The sequence below is a fragment of the Dromiciops gliroides genome, chromosome 4 (assembly GCF_019393635.1).
Source record: "Dromiciops gliroides isolate mDroGli1 chromosome 4, mDroGli1.pri, whole genome shotgun sequence".
NCBI lineage: Eukaryota > Metazoa > Chordata > Mammalia > Microbiotheria > Microbiotheriidae > Dromiciops > Dromiciops gliroides.
This window is the reverse complement of record NC_057864.1, coordinates 349,794,425-349,814,706: the sequence shown is the minus strand read 5'-3', so window position 1 is coordinate 349,814,706 and position 20,282 is coordinate 349,794,425. Positions and strand designations below refer to the sequence as shown.

The window sequence follows — 20,282 nt, the reverse complement described above, 5'->3', positions numbered from 1 at the left end:
CTTTTAGGTACCTTCTATCTCTAACCCAAACACTTTTTCTACATATTTATGTGCATCACTAGCACTCAGCCAATGAGGGGCCTGAGCATTTGACAAGCCTAGTCAGTGGCAACACTTTCTATATGTGTAGATACAACTCTGATCAATTTTCAGGATAGCCCATTTTCCAGTTTTCTCCCAAGTGTTTCTTATGTAGCTACCTTGAAATCATTCAGCTAGTACTTAATTGTTCCTCTTTCTTTTCTAATGTGAATACAATAGTGAGCAGAAGCTTTCCTCCCCCCCCCCCCCATTTGATAATTAAATATCTTGGATTAAGCTCCCAGTTACAGTGATGTATGATCAGATGAATGTTTAGATAGATAGTTGTGAGCAGTATCATCAACATTGTGTTGATCAACTGTGAAAGACTTGATTCTTCTCAGCAATACAACATTAGAAGATAGTTCCAAAGGACTCATGATGGAAAAGGCTCTCCAAATCCAAAAAAAAAAAAAAAAAAAGAACTGTGGAATATGGATGCAGATTGAACCATACTTGGTTTTGGTGCTGTTATTTTTCTTTTTTGAGGTTTTTCCCTTTTGCTCTGATTCTTCTCTTGTAACACAACTAATGCAGAAATATGTTTAATGTTATTGTACATATATAACCTATATCAGATTACTTACTGTTTTGGGGAGGTGGGGAGGGACGGAGAAAAATTTAAAACTAGAAATCTTATAAAAACAAATGTTGAAAACTATTTCTACATGTAACTGGAAAATAAAAAAATACTTTTATTAAAAAGAAAAGAAAAGAAAAGAAAGATAGTTGTGAGAATACAGCTTTGCACCAACCATTTAGTCTGCCATACCTGGATGATCACTACTGGCATAGGACAACAAAAATCCACGCCCAGAAATGTGGGATGCACTCTCAAAGCGAACAGTCACTTCATTTGTGTTCAGGTAGAATTCTGTGGGGATATTCATGCTTCCACAATATGGACCTGAAAGACAGCGATTTTTTTTGAGATCTCAAAATTTTCATGAGTATAGATAATAAGACAGGTAGATATACAGTGGATAGAGTACCTGGCCTGGAGTCACGACGCTCATCTTTCTAAATTCAAATCTGGCTTCAGACACTTACTAGCTGTGTGATCCTGGGCAAGTCACTTAACCCTATTTGCCTCAGTTTCCTCATCTGTAAAATGATCTGGAGGAGGAAATGGCAAACCACTCCATTATCTTTGCCAAGAAAACTCCAAATGGAACCATGAAATAACTGAACAATAACAACAAATAAATAATGAGTAGGTGAATTTTCTTAAAGGTCAAATATATCTGAGAACACCTTTATTGAAAATTCTAGTCTTCTGTTTAATAATGGGATTGATGATTGCTGGCTGCCTATTCATTCAAATAGGTATTCAATGAGAAGCTGCCTTGGGAAAGGCTTGGATGCTCCAATGAACTAAGAAAAAAAATTGCTTCTGGAATATATAAATGGGCTTACTCATTAAATGTTAAGAACTAGAAGAATCTTTAGTCTGCTTCAGTCCTTCATTTTACAAATGAAGAAACTAAGGCCAAAACGAGAGGTGATTTGGTGGTGTAGTACACCTACAGTCCCTAGTCCTAGGGCTGGAGTCAGGAAGATTTGAGTTCAAATCTAGGCTTAAGTATATGTGACTATGGGCAAGTCACTTTGCCTTAAATTCCTCAATATTAAAATAGGGATAATAATAGCACCTGCTTCCCAGTGTTGTTGTAAGGATCAAATGAGAAAATACTTGTAAAGCTTTATAGTTAGCACATAACAGGTACTTAATTTCCTTCCTTCCTTCCTTCCTTCCTTCCTTCCTTCCTTCCTTCCTTCCTTCCTTCCTTCCTTCCTTCCTTCCTTCCTTCCTTCCTTCCTTCCTTCCTTCCTTCCTTCCTCTGTTCCTCCCCTTCCTTCTTTCCTTCCCTTCTTCCCCGGGTCTCTTGATTCCAGGTCTACTGGAGTATTTCTAAAATACCTTGTTGCCACTCTACTATATATGAAAAGAATACTGAGATGATTATCATGGCCCAATGAGGCAACAGGCTTGTTTTTGTAAAAAGAAAATTAAAGAATGAGAAAAACTAGAAATCAAAGACGGGGAGCCATTATGAACAAAATTTAACAGAATAGGGTTATCTGACACAATTCTATAGCACCTGCCAAGGATCTCCTGGGTTTCCTTAAATAGTACTTATCAATCAATCAACATTTATCAAGTACTTCTTACCTTTGATTCTCAGTGTCTGGAGTACAAAGAAAAAAACTAAATAGTCCCTGCCATCAAAAAGCTTACTTTACATGGGAAGAGGTAACTCACAAATATGTATGTATGTATGCATGTATGTATACATGCATGCCTGTGCGTGTGTTCATGTACGTATGTGTGTGTCATAGGAAAGGGGAAAGATGGACGTTGGAATACTTCTTGCAGCCCAGTATTGCCACCATCACCGAATAACTTCTCCTTTGGGATTCGTTCAATCCAAATTTATGGCCCAATCAAGACACTGGAAACTGTTATCTACTTATTCCCAGAACACTCTTGGTTCAGTGCCTGGCTCACAGTCTTCCTCTTCACCTCAACCACTGCCCTCTGATAACTACAAATTTACTGAGAACTGACTAATTCCCCACCCAGTCCCCCTTCCCAGACAAATGAATTGCCGGGGACTAACCAATCTTTGTCAATTCCAGGCTCTTGATTGCTTATGGATCTCCCCCAAACAAACTATCCCCCTGTGGAAATTTATTTTGATTTGGGGACCCTACCTTTGGGCTAAGATTAGAAAGTCTTAGGCCCTCAGGGTCTCTTCTATGTGGGAGGTGCTGGTGCCCCTCCCCCCTCTGCTTCAGCTGAGCCCAAAAGCCCCGTGGGCTGTATAAGATGCCAGGTCAGACAGCTGGGGGAAAAAAGCCCCCAACCTCCTCCAACCTGAGCGCAGCTATCCTAGCCTGTGCTGAGGCACATGAGGCTGGAGCACACCCCCCCCCCCAGCCACAGCACTGGCTAGTGGATTAGCTTGGTCTGTGGGGGTGCAGGAAACCCTGAGATTTGAGTGGAGATAAGAAAGGTATATATAGACCTGGGAGTTAGACAGCAAGGGGGACAGATGAGAGGAGGCTGAGAAGAGGTCAAGGGGCAGCTGACGAGATTAGAGAGGTTCAGACTGACGAGAGAGGCTGAGAAGAGGTCAAGCGGCAGCTGATGAGATTAGAAAGGTTGGAGCGTGGCAGACTAGAGACAGGGCTAGAAGGATGCAGGAGAAGACGAGAAGGACTAGGAGCAGGGAAAAGAGAGGCCGAAGGGCAAACTAACGGAGCAGACAGAAGGTAGGAGCAGACAGAAGGTCGGTGAGAGAGGAACACAGGGGTTCAGCAGTGGCAGTAAGGAGAGGAAAGTTAGAAGCAGGGGGATTTACAAAGTGAAAGGGGCTCGGAGTTAGAATAAAGTGTAACATCCCTGAGGCCGGGAGGCGGCTAAGGCCCTTATTGTATTCAAAAAGTTCGAAGTGCAGCAGGTGGGAAAGAGACCGCAGGAAAGCAGTCAGGTTGTACACTTTTTCCCCTGTATTCTTAATTTTAATAAGTATCTCATAAATAAACTCTGCTTGGATTATTTAGTTAAGAGGCTTCTTAATATTTTGCTTATCAATTTGGGAGTGGAATAGTGTGGTGGAACTTTATAAATGGCCCACATTGAGTTTACAGCAGTAAGACAGCCAGTTAGTCAACAGTCCCAGAATTAGTACCTCGGTCAGCTTTAGCCCCCAAAATTAGGCTAGTCATTTAAACTTTACTTTTCTCAAGGGCAGTTTTATAAAAACCCTGTCCTCAGTTCCCATCTTTGGGTATTGCTAGCTTCGGCTTTGTGATACCACGAGCTATAGTTCCTCTGCCCTGATTAAAGACTTTATTTCTCCTATATTGATTGTTTCCTTAATTTCCAGGTTAACAACTCATAATAGGAAACTACAATATGCATACATTTGTGGGTATTCCCACAAATACTCTTACTCCCCTGTTCCTCAATCTACTTATTTCCCATGACCTATTCTTTCACTCCACTAGTTGTGGCAGTGGGAATGAAATACATACAGTTAGTGAAAATGAAGTGCAGGCAAGAGAGCTTGGGAATATCCTGCAATTTAAATCTCCATCCTTTTCTTTAGAAACTCTCAAATTGACAAGGAGGAGAAAGAGGTGACCCTGGCTGTGAGCCCCATAGCAGGTTGGGTTCCATTGTTTATCTGTCTTCCTATGTTATTTGATACTGCTAGTAAGTTACATGGCCATTAACTGCCTTTTTGTCTGAGCCTTTAAGTGTATAGCTCAAGGCTAAAAGGAGAGCAGAGTTCCTTGTTTTACTTTAGAATGAAGGCCTATACAAGTCTACAATTTTGGTAATTGCTGAGATTGTTACAAAGCATACCAGCTAGACTATCTTTGAACCTGAAAAGAGAGAATGAATAAAGAGATAAACCAGTATCAGAAAGGGGTATAAGTGGGGGTTGTTTGAATTATCTTCCACTGCATATGAAAGGCACTGACTCACACACTTCCCATAAGAGCTAAAGAAGTAATAGTTGAAGCTGGGGGGATTGAATGAAATTGTCAAGGGAGTGCAGAGAGAGAAGACAGAGCATCCTAGTTTAAGAATGAACTTGTCTGAAAGGGAACAGAAAGCAATAAATTATGTCACTGATATGTCTTTTCAATCAATTTCCTAGCTAAGGAAAAGAGAGCCGGAGCTTTAAAAATATCCTGTTACCAACAATGCTGTATGAATACCACTGTCAGTAAGCTGACAACCTTCAATTCCATTCAACAGACACTTAATGTTTATAATGTACAGGGCTCCACATTGTGTGTTGTGGAAGTATAAAAAGATGAGACACTGCTTTTATGGAGTTTTTAACTCAGTAGAAGGGGATAAGACAAACACACAAATCACCAGGGCAGCTGGTAAATGTTTAACAAGAGGCTCTCCAGGGGAAAAAAAAACAAAAACACACTTTTAACTTTATCTGCCATTATTAACATTTTCTCCATGACTTTCTTATAAGTCTATCCAGAGGTATCAAACACACTGGCAATTCACAACACTCCTGAATGCTGGGTGAACCAGATTAAAATGTAATTTGGAAATATTTAAGAAAATAAATAAATATATAATTAAACACAGATAATGTTAATATGTAGTTTATCTAAGTCAATATACAGCTGTAGGGATCTTTATGTATGGTTTAGTGGCCCCGTTTCTATTTGAGTTTGACATCACTGGTCTAGATGATCAAAAAAAGAGAATAAATCACACTCATAGTTGCCAAGGTATAAATGTACACACTGAACACTTAACAATCAGTTTTACCAAGCCAGTATGAGCTGGATCTAGCACACTCCTGGAAATAACTCTTGTATAAGTCAGAGCATAAGCACCATGGGAAACATGCAGTCAAATACAGAAGTTTAGGGGAGGGAGAGGTTACATTCGAATGAGGGTGAGAAGGATTTGGACTGAATTAGAACAGGCTTGAGGAAGGAGGCAGCTGGGTCTTGAAGGATCAGTAGGATCATTGGAAGAAGTGTAAAGTGCCAGAGATGGGAAAGGTTCATTTAGGAACAGTCAACAAACAAATCTGACAAGAGTTGAGGACTGATGTAACCAATAGTGGGAGCTGTGGCTGGAAAGTAAGGTTGAAGTCTGATTTTAGAGAGCCTTAGATGCCAGGCTAATGAATTTGGAAATTATCCTATAGGCAATAGAGAGTTATAAGATTTCTGAACAGAGAAGTGACATCATCAGAGCTTGAAAAATCAAATACATACCGTGCTAATAGACAGCAGTATAACTGAATGGACTTTTAAAGCTGGCTCTCACCATGGACAAAACATGCACAGGAAGTAGAATTACTCAGAGAACATGGCTAAACTATGAAGTCAAGTTAAAACAAAACAAATAAACAATAAACAGATATGAACTGGGGCTAGGATGAATCCTAATTAGACTGCCCCTGTATCTCTTAACTTTACATACTGAAGAAGATAGAGTGTGCTTAGTGTCCAACTCACCTACCCAACATCCTCTTTCTGTCATTTATTATTATTTTGGTGAAACCCACAGATAAAATTAAGATGCTTTCTTGCTTTTAGGGCTCATCTTTTAAGGATTAAATCCTTCCATATCTGTGCAATAAAAGACATTTTTATTTTTCTGTAATTTGAAGGTGTTATGAAAGAAAGCAGATGGGAAGGACAGGAGAAAAAAGAGACTTATCACATTTAAAATACACAGAATACGTACTCTTTATGATTGTTGCCTAAGAGCACTATGGCCAAAGGAGTATAAAACTGCGCATAACCTTCAATCCAACAATACCACTACTAGGTCTGTATCCCAAAAACATGAGAGAGAGAGAGAGAGAGAGAGAGAGAGAGAGAGAGAGAGAGAGAGAGAGAGAGAGAGAGAGAGAAGAACCTATTTGCACAAAAATATTTATAGCAGCTCTTTTTGTGCTTTTTAGTTTTTAAGAATTGGAGATTGAGTGTTATCCATCAATTGGGGAATGGCTAAACGAGTTGTGGTATATGATTGTGATAGAATACTATTATGCTATAAATGATGAGCAGGATGCTCTCAGAAATACCTGGATTTAACATGAACTGATATAAACTGAACTGAGGTGAACCAGGAGAACTCTGTACATAGTAACAGTGATATTGTATAATGATCAACTGTAAATGACTTAGCTATTCTCGGCAATACAATGATCCAAGATAATCCCAAAGGACTCATGATGAAAAATGCTACCCACCTCCAGAGAAAGAATTGATGGAGTCTAAATGCAGATCAAAGCAGACTATTTTTCACTTTATTTTTTTCGTAGGTTTCTTTTTTATTTTGGGACTGTGTCTTCTTTCACAACATGACTAATATGGAAATGTTTTGCATGATTGCACATGTATAACCTATATCAAATTTCTTGTTGTCACAGGAAGCAGGAAGGGAGGGAAGGAGAGAATTGAGAACTCAAAATTTCAAAAAGCATATGTTAAAATTGTTTTTACATGCAATTGGCAAAAACATCACAAACATGGTAGGAAGATATTGAGTTATTAGCCCTTTTTTCATGCTGATGAACAGAAATAACATTAGGTCTGGAATCAAAGGACTTAGGTTCAAATATTACCTTTGATACTCACTATCTGTATGACCATTGGCAAGTCATTAAACCTTCCCAGACGTCAGTTTCCTCATCTGATGAGGGGGTTCAGACTCTATTCCTTCAAGTCTCTTTCCAGCTCTAAATCTAAGATCCAATGATCCTAAACATAGCAATAAGAAACCTAGGCCAAGTCACATTTATGAGGCAGTCAAAAGTCTTAAGCAGAAATCATAACTTGGGCAACTTGGCCTGTCTTTTCTTCTAATTGAGTTCTACAGAAACAGAAATGAAGGCCCAGCCCATTTTTCTACTGGCACACAAATGTAGCACTATCTACAGGATCTTTCATTTAAATGTGGCATCCATGAGTATAATAGTGGTTTAATAAAATGAACATTTTTCTTCCCTCACTAATCTTTGCCAGGATAAAACAGTTACTTCTACCATATTATCTGAACAACCACCACCTATCTCAACATTCTAGATCTTTTACAATGCTCACTTGAAAACACAGCTGAGAAACCACCTTTAGCAAAGGTTTAATTTGGTTTTCAGTGAGAATGCATCTGAACAATTGGATGGACTGTGTGAAAGAATATGAAAAAATTATTATGATACCTTATAGAGTTTGCCTGAGCAGAAAACAATACTAATCAGCTCCCTGAATTAAGGAGTGTGTGTGTGTGTGTGTGTGTGTGTGTGTGTGTGTGTATGAGAGAGAGAGAGAGAGAGAGAGAGAGAGAATGGGAAATGCTTCTGTCAACTCAAAAAACAGAGAGTTCCAAAAGCGACTGAAAATTTTTTTAACAGAGGTTCAAAAAAACCCCAAAATTTAAAACATATTTTACCCTTATCTTGTAGGAATTCAACTCTCAATATCATTATAAAGAGTCATAAGAACTTAAGAATGTAGAAGGAAGGTCTTCTTCACCCATCCTTCTGTCTTAATCTCTCCCTCTCCCTCTTCCTCTCTCTCCCTCCCTCCCCCCCCCCCCGACAGACACACATAGACGATGCACATTTATTTGAAAAAATTAATCACAGTCACAGTGATAATAGACTGTGGGTAGGGTGGGTCTCTGGTATATTGCCCAGGGTGAAATAGCTAAATTAATGGCTGTCAGCAGACCTGACATTCTCAAAGAGCCTCTAACTTATAATAAGAAACATTTAATGATTATGAACTCAAGAGTTAGAAGGGAAGTAGATGTGAGAGAAAAAGGACAGGTCATAAGAAGTAAAAACGAATTAATGAGAAGCCAAAGAAAGACCTTATTTAGAAGTTTGGTATTTTAAAGTTTATTATTATAATTTGGTTTTGATTTTTTCATACTCTGCACACCCACCCTTGAGCATTCTCGACTATGATCAAACTCCTTAATCCTATAGAAATTTATTTTTTTGGAAGAAATGCTTCAAAATAGCTTGCTGCCTATGTAAATGGCATATACACACACACACATATACATATATATATACATACATGTGTGTATATACACATACATATGTATGTGTATGTGTGTGTAATATGTATGTATTTACATACATTTATACCATTGGTATCCTTGGCTTTTTTCAAAACTCTGCTCAAGTCTCACCTCCTGCCACAGACCTTTCCTGGTTCACTATCTATTAATGCCTTCCCTACTGATGTTATTTTCCATCCACTTTGTATATCTTGTATGAACCTAGTTATTTCCATTTTTCCCTTCCAGAAGAAGGTAAGTGGTACAGTGGATAAAGTTTTGGCTGGGTCTGGAGACAGGAAGACCTGAGTTCAAATCCAGCTCAGACACTTACTTGCTAACCTCTGTCTGCCTCAATCTCTTTAACTGTAAATTGCCGAAAATGATAATACTTACCTCCCAGGGTTGTTGTGAGGATCAAATGAAAACATATTTATAAAGCACTTATCACAGTAGTTGATACATAGCAGGTGCTTAATAAATGCTTACTCTTCTCCATCCCTTCTAATAGAATGTGAGCTCTTAGAGGGCAGGGAATGGTTTTTTCCTCTTTATATTCCCAACAATTAACATTGTGCTTGGAAGATATTAAGTGCTTAATAATGCTTGTTGACTTGACCTAATTCTGCATGTTAAGAGGTTCAAGGGAAATGTAGCCTCATAACTATAATCCACATGATCACCTGTTTTAAAAGGACCTCCTGTTCAGATGACCTCTGAGATGCCTTTTAGTTCTGAAAATCTGTAAGTCTATGAGCCATATCCCAGTGGATGCAACTTCAGGCCTCATAAGACTGAACCCAAACACATCAGAAGGAGATGCCCATGTGGAGCTAATGCCTAAGAGGAGGCTTCAAGATTAGACCAGTAAGACTTTGGGCATGTCTGTACATTTGACAAGGTTAGACTTGTTGAATTTCTCCATTTATAACTTCAAGCCATCATGACAGCTAACCCAAGTCTTATTTCACAGAAGTGCATTCTTTTCCGATTAGCCAACAAGCTGCTTCATCTCTGTGGCTAGTCAACAGTCAGACAAGAACGCCCAATGCTCTGATAGAAGGCAAGAGAGGAGCTCTGGGTCACTGGAAGGGGCCACTGGGAATCACATGATCATGGACAAATCACACTTTCTTTATGCCTCCATTTTTAATCTATCAAACTGAAACAATATCATTGGCAGTACCTACTTCACAGGGTTGTCCTCAGGATCAAATAAGGTATATAAAGGATATAGACATATAAATGTATATAAAAGTACTGCTTGCAAAGTGTGTGTGTGTGTAATGCTTTGCAAACAGAGGGCTACATAAATACTCTTTAAATTATGGCCAAATTATCTATGAAGATAGGAGAGGAAATCCCTGACCCTCCTCAAGGAATAACAGGAACTACAGCAATCCAGAGGGAGGGAGCAGGCACATTTCCTGGCGGTATTAGAGAAGAGAAATGCACTTTGTACCAGTGCAGTTCAGAAGCCTTCAGTTATACTGATATCAAAAAAAAGAGCCTCAGGCCAGACAGCAGCAATGCTGCTGACATTCCAGCTCCAGCAGCAGCTGAAGCAGTGCACCACTCACCACTCACCTCCACCCCCAAGTAGATAAATGTTAGGTGGAGGACAATGTGTTAGGAATTCCTGAGCCACTGAGCATCTTTCTAATATCCTGCTTAGTAAATGTAATTCATCGGACAAGACCTAATGCTTAGTTTTATTTTCTTCAAGGAAGTTTTCCATACTTTTGGGGAGCTCATGGCCATGCTTAGTTGGATAAAAAATGGTTCCATGTCTTCCTTAAACAGTGGTTAACACAGTGCTTAGCACAGTGCCTGGTACATAGAAGGCATTTAATAAATGTTGGTCAATTGACTGGTTGCTGGCTCAAACCCTGTAGTGTTTTGGGGCCTCTTGATTCCCAGGCCTCAATCCATGAAGGGCAGTAAATCAGGCTGTACTCACCTCCACAAAGGCACATTGTCTATCTGCTTTCAGAGGAGTTTTGCCTCTGCCTCATAAGGGATGCCTTTCATATCTTAGAATCATAAAACCAGAGCTGGACGGGAACCAAAAGGTCAGCTCCTCCAAACTCCTTACTTTACAGATAAAGAAACAGAGGACCCTAACAAGTAATTTTGCTAGTGTTGTGCAGGTAATGAAGTAGCAGAACCAGGATTCAAACATGGACTGGCTGATTCCAGACCCACTGTTGTTTGGAAGATGTCTTCTGCTAGAAAACTCTCAGAATCCACAGTAAAAAGAACATGGGGTGGGGATGGGGCAGCAAAGTCAGAGGACCTGGGTTCAAATGGTGCTTCTGTCACATACTACCTGTATATCCTCAGACGAATCACTTAACTCCCTGGGTGTCAGGCTTTTCATCTGTAAAATCTGAGGGTTGGTCTGCATGGCATCTTAAGTTCCTTCTAGCTCTGCTTGGATGACCCTTATGATACAAAGGGAGCCTGTGCAGCTGAATGAAAATGAAAATGCCCACTTGGTAGAAGTTCACTCAGCCTCAGTCTTCCTGATTCTGCTCTACATCACATCTTCCCCAACCCCATTCCTTATCCTACCCCCCATTTTCCCATAAATCACCCCAACTTTGTCAGGACCAGGTGCTAGTGAGTCACAATCAAACCACATAGTACTTGAGCTGTAATTTCCCTTTGGCAAAGTCAGTGGGTCTAGAAGATAGCTCTAAAAAATCATAGGACTATGGTGCTCCATCACAGAGAGATTATCCAGAAGCAGAAGGTGACCTTTGTTCTCTTGAAATGCAGAGATGTGTTGATTTCATTCCAAGAAGTCCAGACTTTCACTGTAATCAGTCCATTATCTAGTATTAAAGGTGATTCTATGGCATTATGAGTGGGAAAAGATAAAAGATAAATGGTTCACATTCTAGAACTCCAGAAGATACTGGAATGTTTTACAAAAATTATTAGTCTTTTGGAAGTTTTTCCTCTTTTATCTTAAAAAAAGAGAAGACTTGGGGCAGCTAGGTGTCGCAGTAGATAAAGTACCGGCCCTGGATATTCAGGAGAACCCGAGTTCAAATCCAGCCTCAGACGCTTGACACTTACTAGCTGTGTGACCTTGGGAAAGTCACTTAACCCTCATTGCCCCACCCCCCAAAAAAAAACAAAAACAGAGAGAGAGAAGCCTTAACATAAAAAACCCCAGCTTCCATATAATGTCACAAAAACTAACTGCATCAAAGAGCTAGGGGTAGCATTTAGGCCTTTTGATTCCCAGGGCTCCATCTATGAAGGGCAGTAAATCAGGAAGTTTCAATGTGAATGCTAGAATCCTGCTCACCACCAAGGCACAGTTTTCCTTTCAGGGCAAGGGTTCTTCACTTCTTTTGAGTCATGGACCCCTGTGGCTGTCTAGGGAAGCTTATGGAACCCTTCTCAGAACATTGTTTTTAAACTGGGACCACAAAGGAAAGCAATTATACTGAAAAACAGTTATTAATTTTTTTTAATGGAGAATGATTTGTCTTCCTGGAAACTGCATTTATGTTAATAGCAGCCAGGTATAGAATCTGCAAAACATTTAACTCAGCCTCCTTTGAAAAGCACCCTAAATATTAAACTGTGCATATACTTTGTATCCGTGATCTTGCTACTGTACCCTAAAGAGATAAAAGAGGGAAATGACCCATGTGTACAAAAATATTTGTAGTAGTTCTTTTTGCAGTGGCAAAGAGTCGAAAATTGAAGGGGTATCCATTAACTGGCCAAACAAATTATGACACATGGATGTGATTGTATACTACTGTGCTATATGAAATGATCAAGTGGATGGTTTCAGATAAACTTGGAAAGACACATGAATCAATGCCAAGTGAGGTAAGCAGAGCCAGGAAAAGAATTTCTACAATAACAACAATATTGTAGAGACACTCGACTCTGAAAGCCTTAGGATCTCTGATCAATACAATAATCAACCATGACTCTTGAAGACTCCTAATGAAATAAGTCACCCACCTCCAAATACAGAAGTGATGCACTCTAAGAGTTCTGATTGAAATAATTTTTTTTTGACACGGCCAATGCAGGATTGTTTTGCTTGACTATGCATGTTTGTAACAAAAGTTTTGTTTTTTTCCCCCTTGCTTTCTCAATGTGTGTGTGTGGGGGGGAGGAGTGTGGATAAGAAGAAGGAGGTAGGAGGGAGAGAAAGTAAATCTATTTTTTTTAATTAATTTTTTAAAAGGATGAAAACAACTTAGGTTGTTTTTCCCCCTTGAATACCATCCCTACCGGAGATGGAGAAACACAGCAAACACATAAAATGAAAGATGTCCCTAGACTACAACTGCTAGACTTATGCCATGTCCCTTAAATGCAAGTAACTACTGCTGAGACGAGTAGAAACCTTAGTAACTGCTCCTTGGACAAATCATTTCCTTCCTCGCTCTCATGGGCCACACATTGAAAAGAAGGGGTGGGGGGCAGCTAGGTGGTGCAGTGGATAGAGCACCGGCCCTGGATTCAGGAGGACCTGAGTTCAAATCTGGCCTCAGATACTTAACAATTACTAGCTTAACCCCAATTGCCTCACCAAAAAAAAAAAAAAAAAAAGAAGGGGGGAAGAGAGGCCAAGAAGGATAGGAAAAGGGAAACCTAACCAATATATCTCTCTACCTCAGTGCTTCTTAAACTTTTCCCACCCTTTTTGCCCGAGAAATTTTTCAGCCTATATACCTGTGTATATAGGTATATAAAATAGGTATACAAATCAGACATTTACTGCCCAAATTTTCATGACCCCCACATTCAGTTATGTAACCCTATATGGGGTCACGACTCACAGTTTAAGAAGCAAGGCTCTAGACATCTCTCTCCATAGTCTCAAAAGCTCCCAGCCCATTCTCCATCAGCTTATATTCTACTGATGAGATACAATATATATAAGTATTTGTAAACACAAAGCATAAACAGAAATAGTTTTAAGAGAGCACTAAAAACTGGGGAATCAGGAAGGATCTGGTGTTAGAAGTGGAACCTGAGCTTTGAAAAATCTAGCATTTGTAGCTAGAGGCAAATAGGTAGCTCAATGGATGGAGTGCCAGGCCTGGAGTCAGGAAGAGTCATCTTTCTGAGTTCAAATATGGCCTCGGAGACTTACTAGCTGTGTGACCTTGGGTAAGTCACTTAACCCTGTTTGCCTCCATCTTCTCTTCTATTAAATAAGATGGAGAAGGAAATGGCAAAGCACCCTAATTTCTTTGCTAAGAAAACCCCAAATGGGGTCAGGAAGAGTTGAACATGACTTTTCTACAAGGTGGAAAGTGAAGAGGGAATACAATCTCAAGTTAGCAGATCATTTGTTCAAAGGCACAAAGGCAGAAATCTTGTATATGAACATTAACTAGCATGTCACTTAAGAGAATGCATGAAGGGGAGAAATAGGAAATAAATCTAGAAAGTGGAAACCATACTGCAGGAATCTTAAAATGTTATGCTGACAGTCTATTTTATCCTAAAGGCAAAGAAAGCTACTAAAGATTTCTTAATAGAATGGCATGGTCAGATGCATGTTTTAGGAGCATCAATCTGGCATCTGTGGAAGATGGATTGGAGAGGGGAAAGATTGGGAGACTAATTGGGAGAGTAATGCAGTAGTCTAAGCAAGAGGTAGAACCAGGGGAAGAAGTGTGAGTAGAGAGAAGGAGACAGATGTGAGAAATGTGTGGAGGTAGTATTTATAAGACACGGCAACTGATAGGACATGGGGAGAGGAAATAGTTAAAGGACTCCAAGGATGCAAACCCAGATAACTAGAAGAATAGAGATATCTTCAACAGGAGTCCCAAACAGAAACTTAGAGAAAGAATGGGTCTGGAAGGAAATATGATCTGGATTCAAATCCTGTCTCTTACTTGTTGCATAACCTTAAGCAAGTCACTAAAACTACCTGAGACTTAGTTTCCTGAAGTATAACACGAGGGGATTGAATTAGATAGCCTCTGTAGTCCCTTCAAGGTCTAGATCCATGAGACAATGATATGAGGCCAAGTAGGATTAAAGAGGTGTTTAGACTTGCATGGAAATTTAACCACCACTTAGACACTCTGTTTCTAGAAAATTTACTCCTCTTTTAAGCAAACCTTTTCTCAACAAATAAACTTTTGCTACACAGTCTACTTCAAAAGTAGAGACTGCCTATACTATTTATGCATATTGCTCCCTTTTCATCAGATTTTCCTCCCCCCAATCTACAGAACACAATCATTAGACTGTCTAAGGGGGTGTTCATTAATTTATCATTAAAAAAGCACCCTTGGGGCAGCTAGATGGCGCAGTGGATAGAGCACCGGTCCTGGGGTCAGGAGTACCTGAGTTCAGATCCGGCCTCAGACACTTAACACTTACTAGCTGTGTGACCCTGGGCAAGTCACTTAACCCCAATTGCCTCACTAAAAAAAAAAAAAAAAAAAGCACCCTTACACTTGAGTCAAAATTCTTAGCAGTATTTTCTACTTTCCCATTCCTATTATTTAATTTGCAAAGTAAAAATCAAGAATTCCTCCTCCTAAGCCACAGATAGGGATTTAAAATTGGAAAAAAATGTAGGAGGAGTGAAAAGTACAGGAAATGCATGGGAAATGTTACTACTTGTCTTAGTTTCAAACGTGTACAAATAATTTAGCAGAATGTGAGTTAATTTGTAGCAATACAATTAAGATCTCTATTTTTATCATTATTTACCTTTCCTACTTGTTCACTTACAATGAAATGCTTTAAACTTTAAAAAATACTTCCATCTTTAATTTATAAATATATCAAAACTCTTCTGGCCAAGATGTTTGCCTGAAAGGAATGCAAGCCATCCATCTTCAATTTCCAAAGTTTACATCAGATCAAATAACGATTGAGAAATATAATGAGAAACTAGAGTGACTTCTTCCACTTCTGGACTGGATAAGACATCAGTCAGCAGTCCATTGACAAGAGAAAAGAGTCTTATTCTCTCCTCTCCACTCCCTACATCTTCTAGCAGAGCCAGCCTCCACTCTGGGTAGCTTCCTAGTGTGACTAGAGATCACAAATGGGATAAGAGGAGACAGCTAGGGTGGCACAGTGAATAAAGCACCAGCCCTGGATTTAGGAGGACCCGAGTTCAAACCTGGGCTCAGACACTTGACACTTACTAGCTATGTGACCTTGAGCAAGTCACTTAACCCTCACTGCTCTGCCAGATAGATAGATAGATAGATAGATAGATAGATAAATGAAAAGGCAAGGAATGGAACAAGAGATGGAGCACGTGTGGCCTGCAAGTCTCTATGTCTAGAAGAAGAAAGAGTGGTGGACTCTGCTGAGAAAGCCCTAGGGTGGGGACCTGGGAAACAATAGCAGGTATCAACCAGCCTGGTACAGTGCTTAGGACAGAATATCTTAGGCCAATGAGCTCTAACATCCCTAATACTTTGTCTGGAGGCACTAGAAAGAACCCTGAAGATATGGTACTCCGAAGCTTAAAGATCTAAGATGGTCTAATTTTGGGAAGTAGAGGTCTAGGCAAGAAGCTAGGGCAAGACCAACAGGGGCCACCAACCCCTCCCAAGAGTCTAACAGGGAGCAAAGCCTGACTCTGGCACCAAGCTGAAATTCTAGAGCTAGAGCTGAAGAGATGAGTAAATCAAAGAAAATACTACCCAGAGCTATAATTTCATAACAGCTATAAGCAGAAACTCAAAGGAAAACAATAGATTTTCCACAAAGACTACATGAATATAATAAAGACTACATGAATACACACACACAATTTAGAACCTTAGAGCTATAAGAGAAATCAGAGATCCTCTAGAATAGTCTCATCATTTTAGAAATCAATTAACAGTCCAGTGTTAGAGGGACATAGAGCTACTTTTCTTTATACAACTTATATGTTCTTTAAAAGTATCATATAAATAAAAACAATTTTTAAATGCGCCAGGAGTTTTTAAAAAGACAATATTTATCTGTAATGTAAATTTAGATTTTCATCATTTAAGTTTCTGTAAAGCAAACTATACCAGTCCTGGCCTAATAAAAAAGTAATTTGGCTAAAGTCAATTCTTTAAAATTTTAATTTTAAAATGTCTTATTGATGTAGTTTTAAAGATAACCATCACTTTTCAAAGACTCTCCCCCACACCCCAAAAGAATCTCCCCTTGTCACAAACAAGCACAGCCAAGAAAAGGAAATGGACATATTGGTTTCATTCTGTACCTATAATCCATCATTTCTTTGCTGAGAGGCAGAAGGTATACTTCATCACCCATCTCCTGAAGTTAGAAATGAACTGATTGGTTCTATTGTTTTTCAATCTTGTCTTTCTTTACATTATTATGGTTATTCAGTAACCTTTTCTCTTGGTTCTGATTACTATGGTCTTTATCAGTTTATACATGTCTTTCCAAGTTTTTTAATCCACTACATTAATTATTTCTTACTGCACAGCAATATTCTATTATATTCCTATACTGTAGTTTGTCTAACCATTCCCCAGTCAGCAGAAACCTACTTTCTTTCAAATTCTTTGCTAGTACAGAAAGGCCTTTTACAGGTATTTTAATACATAGGACCATTCTCTCTATCTTTGACTAAGGTCAACTTTTACATTATAATTACATTTGTCTCACAATGTGCATTGTTAGATATCACACAGAGAAATCAAGATACCTGGGCTAGTTCCAGTTGCATTGGTAGCACACAAAGTGTAGAAACTATACAAAGTCTTTCTTTTCTTAACTTCTTCACTTGCTAAATGAGTTTATTAATAATGTGGCTCACAAATGGTGATAATTTTTTGGTGATGGTGATTATTGGCTTCAAAAATATTTGGATTATCGGGGAAGCTAGGTGGCGAAGTGGATACAGCACCAGCCCTGGAGTCAGGAGGACCTGGGTTCAAGTTCGGCCTCAGATACTTGCCAACTTACCAGCTGTGTGACCCTGGGCAAGTCACTTAACCCCAAGTGCCTCACCCAAAAAAAAAAATTGGATTATCTTCTGAGGAAGGTTTTGGCAAATCTTTAGGACACTGATGGATGTTTCTTACAGACAGGTTTTGAAATGGTCTACCATAACCTACATAATTTAAACTCATTTTGGAGAACTTCACCTTTGACTCAAAACACACAGTTGAATGGCTGGGGATATCCTTTAGCCATCTTATGACCCCTTTAATAAGGTTGGATAGGCATTTCTAAAGTCAAAGTGTAAAGCAGCTGTTTGTGAAATCTTGAGCTATGTAGTATGCATATTTCAAGAAGCAAAACAAGGTATTTAAATGCACTACATTAGGTAAGAAAATTGTACCTTCCTGCATGTTACAATCCACTGAGGGTTTTGAGTTTTCACTGTAAAGTGAAAACTACCCTCTGCCAAGAAAGTCATCCTGGTGTCTGGAAACTGCCTGGTCCCAGAAGTTGCCTCTATTCAAAGACCACCTTTAAGTCATGTGCATCAATGGACTTGAATGCTACCAGCCAATTAGCTTGGAGCTGTGTGTGGGGACTGCCCCTCTTCTGGTCCCGCAGGAAGCTTCCACTCACAGACTGAGAAACTGTCTTTTTGGTTGCTGGAACAAGCTTGTGGTGGCAGAAGAAGTAGGCCAGGGTAGACAGGTTTCCTATCTTTCTGAACTTCACGTGTTCTCTCTTGGATAGCTAGGTGAAGGCAGCTTTCCCTCTTTCTCTTTGCTAACTCCTAATATACTTTAATAAATGCTTAAAAGCCTAAACTGTTGCTGAATTTATCAGTAAATCTTAGCTAGTCCTTCCCCACCCCCCAACTGCAGGGGGGGTGGCAGGTAAAGACACACATTAGATTTTACTCATAACAAAACCATACAAATCAGGTCAAAGTTAATAAATATTTATGAAGCACCCACTATGTCCTAGGCACTGTGCTAAGCACTGGGAGGAATAAAGTATTCCTTGCCCTCAAGAAGCTCACAATCAAATGACAGAAGACAACAGAGTATAAAATGAAGCTGACAAGTGGGGCATGATAAAGTTCTGCAGCCAGGATGGGAAACGATCAGAGGAAGTGTGAGTTCCAGAGTCTAAGTCATCCAACAGAATGATGAGATTCTGGAGAAGATGAAATCCAGATCAGCCAGGTGGGAAATGATGAGGTGAGGTCCCTGGATGCCCTCCTTAAATGGCAAAGGATCAGGGAGAAAATATCCAATATTCAATCTCAACCCTCTCCAATCAAAGAGAGGGAGGGGCCCCAGGAACAAGGGAGGCTAAGGAGGAGTGAAATCTAAAATTGATTTCATCTTGCAGAATGATGAGTTTCTGGAGATCATGAAATCAAGGAGGTCAGACAGGTGAGAAATGAAGAAATATGACTTTTCACAAAATAAATACCTCTTGTATCAGAGGTATTCTAGCCAAAATGTTCTGGTGGCAGGATTTCCTGGCATTCAAAATATATGCATTTATAAAAAGTAATATTCAAAAAAGTCCCTAATATGCCCACTTGCCTTTCCTTAGTTTGAGCTCTTCATGTTCCCCTTGAGAGACAGAGGGTGAGGTGGGTTACAAAGCCACATTTCTTACTTTCTTGATTTTTGAGGAATAATTTTTTTTTCAACTAGTAAAAGTATTTCGTGGAAAGAGATCAAAGAAAAGGGAAAAGAATCTATATGCACAAAAATATTTATAGCAGCTCTTTTTGTCATGGCAAAGAATTGGAAACTGAGGGGATGTCTTATCAACTGGGGAATGGCTGAACAAGTTGTGATGTATGATTCTGATGGAATGCTATTATGCTATAAGAAATGATGGGGGCGGCTAGGTGGCACAGTGGATAAAGCACTGGCCCTGGATTCAGGAGGACCTGAGTTCAAATCCTACCTCAGACACTTGACACTAGCTGTGTGACCTTGGGCAAGTCACTTAACCTTCAGTGCCCCACCAAAAAAAAAAAAAGAAAAGAAAAGAAATGATGAACGGGGCAGCTAGGTGATGCAGTAGATAGAGCACTGGCCCTGGAGTCAGGAGGACCTGAGTACAAATCCAGCCTCAGACACTTGACACTTCCTAGCTGTGTGACCCTGGACAAGTCACTTAACCCCAATTGCCTCACCAAAAAAAAAAAAAAAAGAAGACAAAGACATGATGTGCAGGATAACTGCAGAAAAACCTAGACTTATAAGAACTGATGCAAAGTGATATGAGCAGAACCAAGAAAACATGGTACACAGCAATATCAATATCATATGATGATCAACTGTGAATGATTTAGCTTTTCTGAGCAATACAATGCTCCAAGACAATTCTGAAGGACTTAGAATGAAAAAATGCTCTCTCCAGAGAAAGAATTGATGGAGTCTGAATGCATATTATGGCATATATTTTAAACTTTATTATTTTGGTGGGGTTTTGCCTACATTTCCTTTCACAATGACTAATATGAAAATGTTTTGCAAGACTACACATATATAACCTATAATAAATTGCTTGCCTTCTTAATGTGGCAGACGGGGCGGGGGAGCGGCAGAAAAAGAGAATTTGGAACTCAAAATTTTTTTAAAAGAATGTTAAAAATTTTTGTTTGCATGTAATTAATCAAAGAATTTGAAGTGTTTAGTGGGTTTCAATCAGAAAGTTATTT

At 39.4% G+C, this 20,282-nt stretch overlaps 1 protein-coding gene across 1 annotated transcript in view; it reads right to left on the bottom strand.

Annotated features, from left to right (window-relative positions):
• The window catches only part of DCBLD1 (discoidin, CUB and LCCL domain containing 1), a 112,043-nt gene that overhangs the window by 43,709 nt on the left and 48,052 nt on the right, over positions 1 to 20,282 (bottom strand). Inside the window, exon 3 of the mRNA XM_043999753.1 lies at positions 854 to 988. Within this exon, the coding sequence (XP_043855688.1) occupies positions 854 to 988 (135 nt within the window). The remainder of the gene's footprint in view (positions 1 to 853; positions 989 to 20,282) is intronic.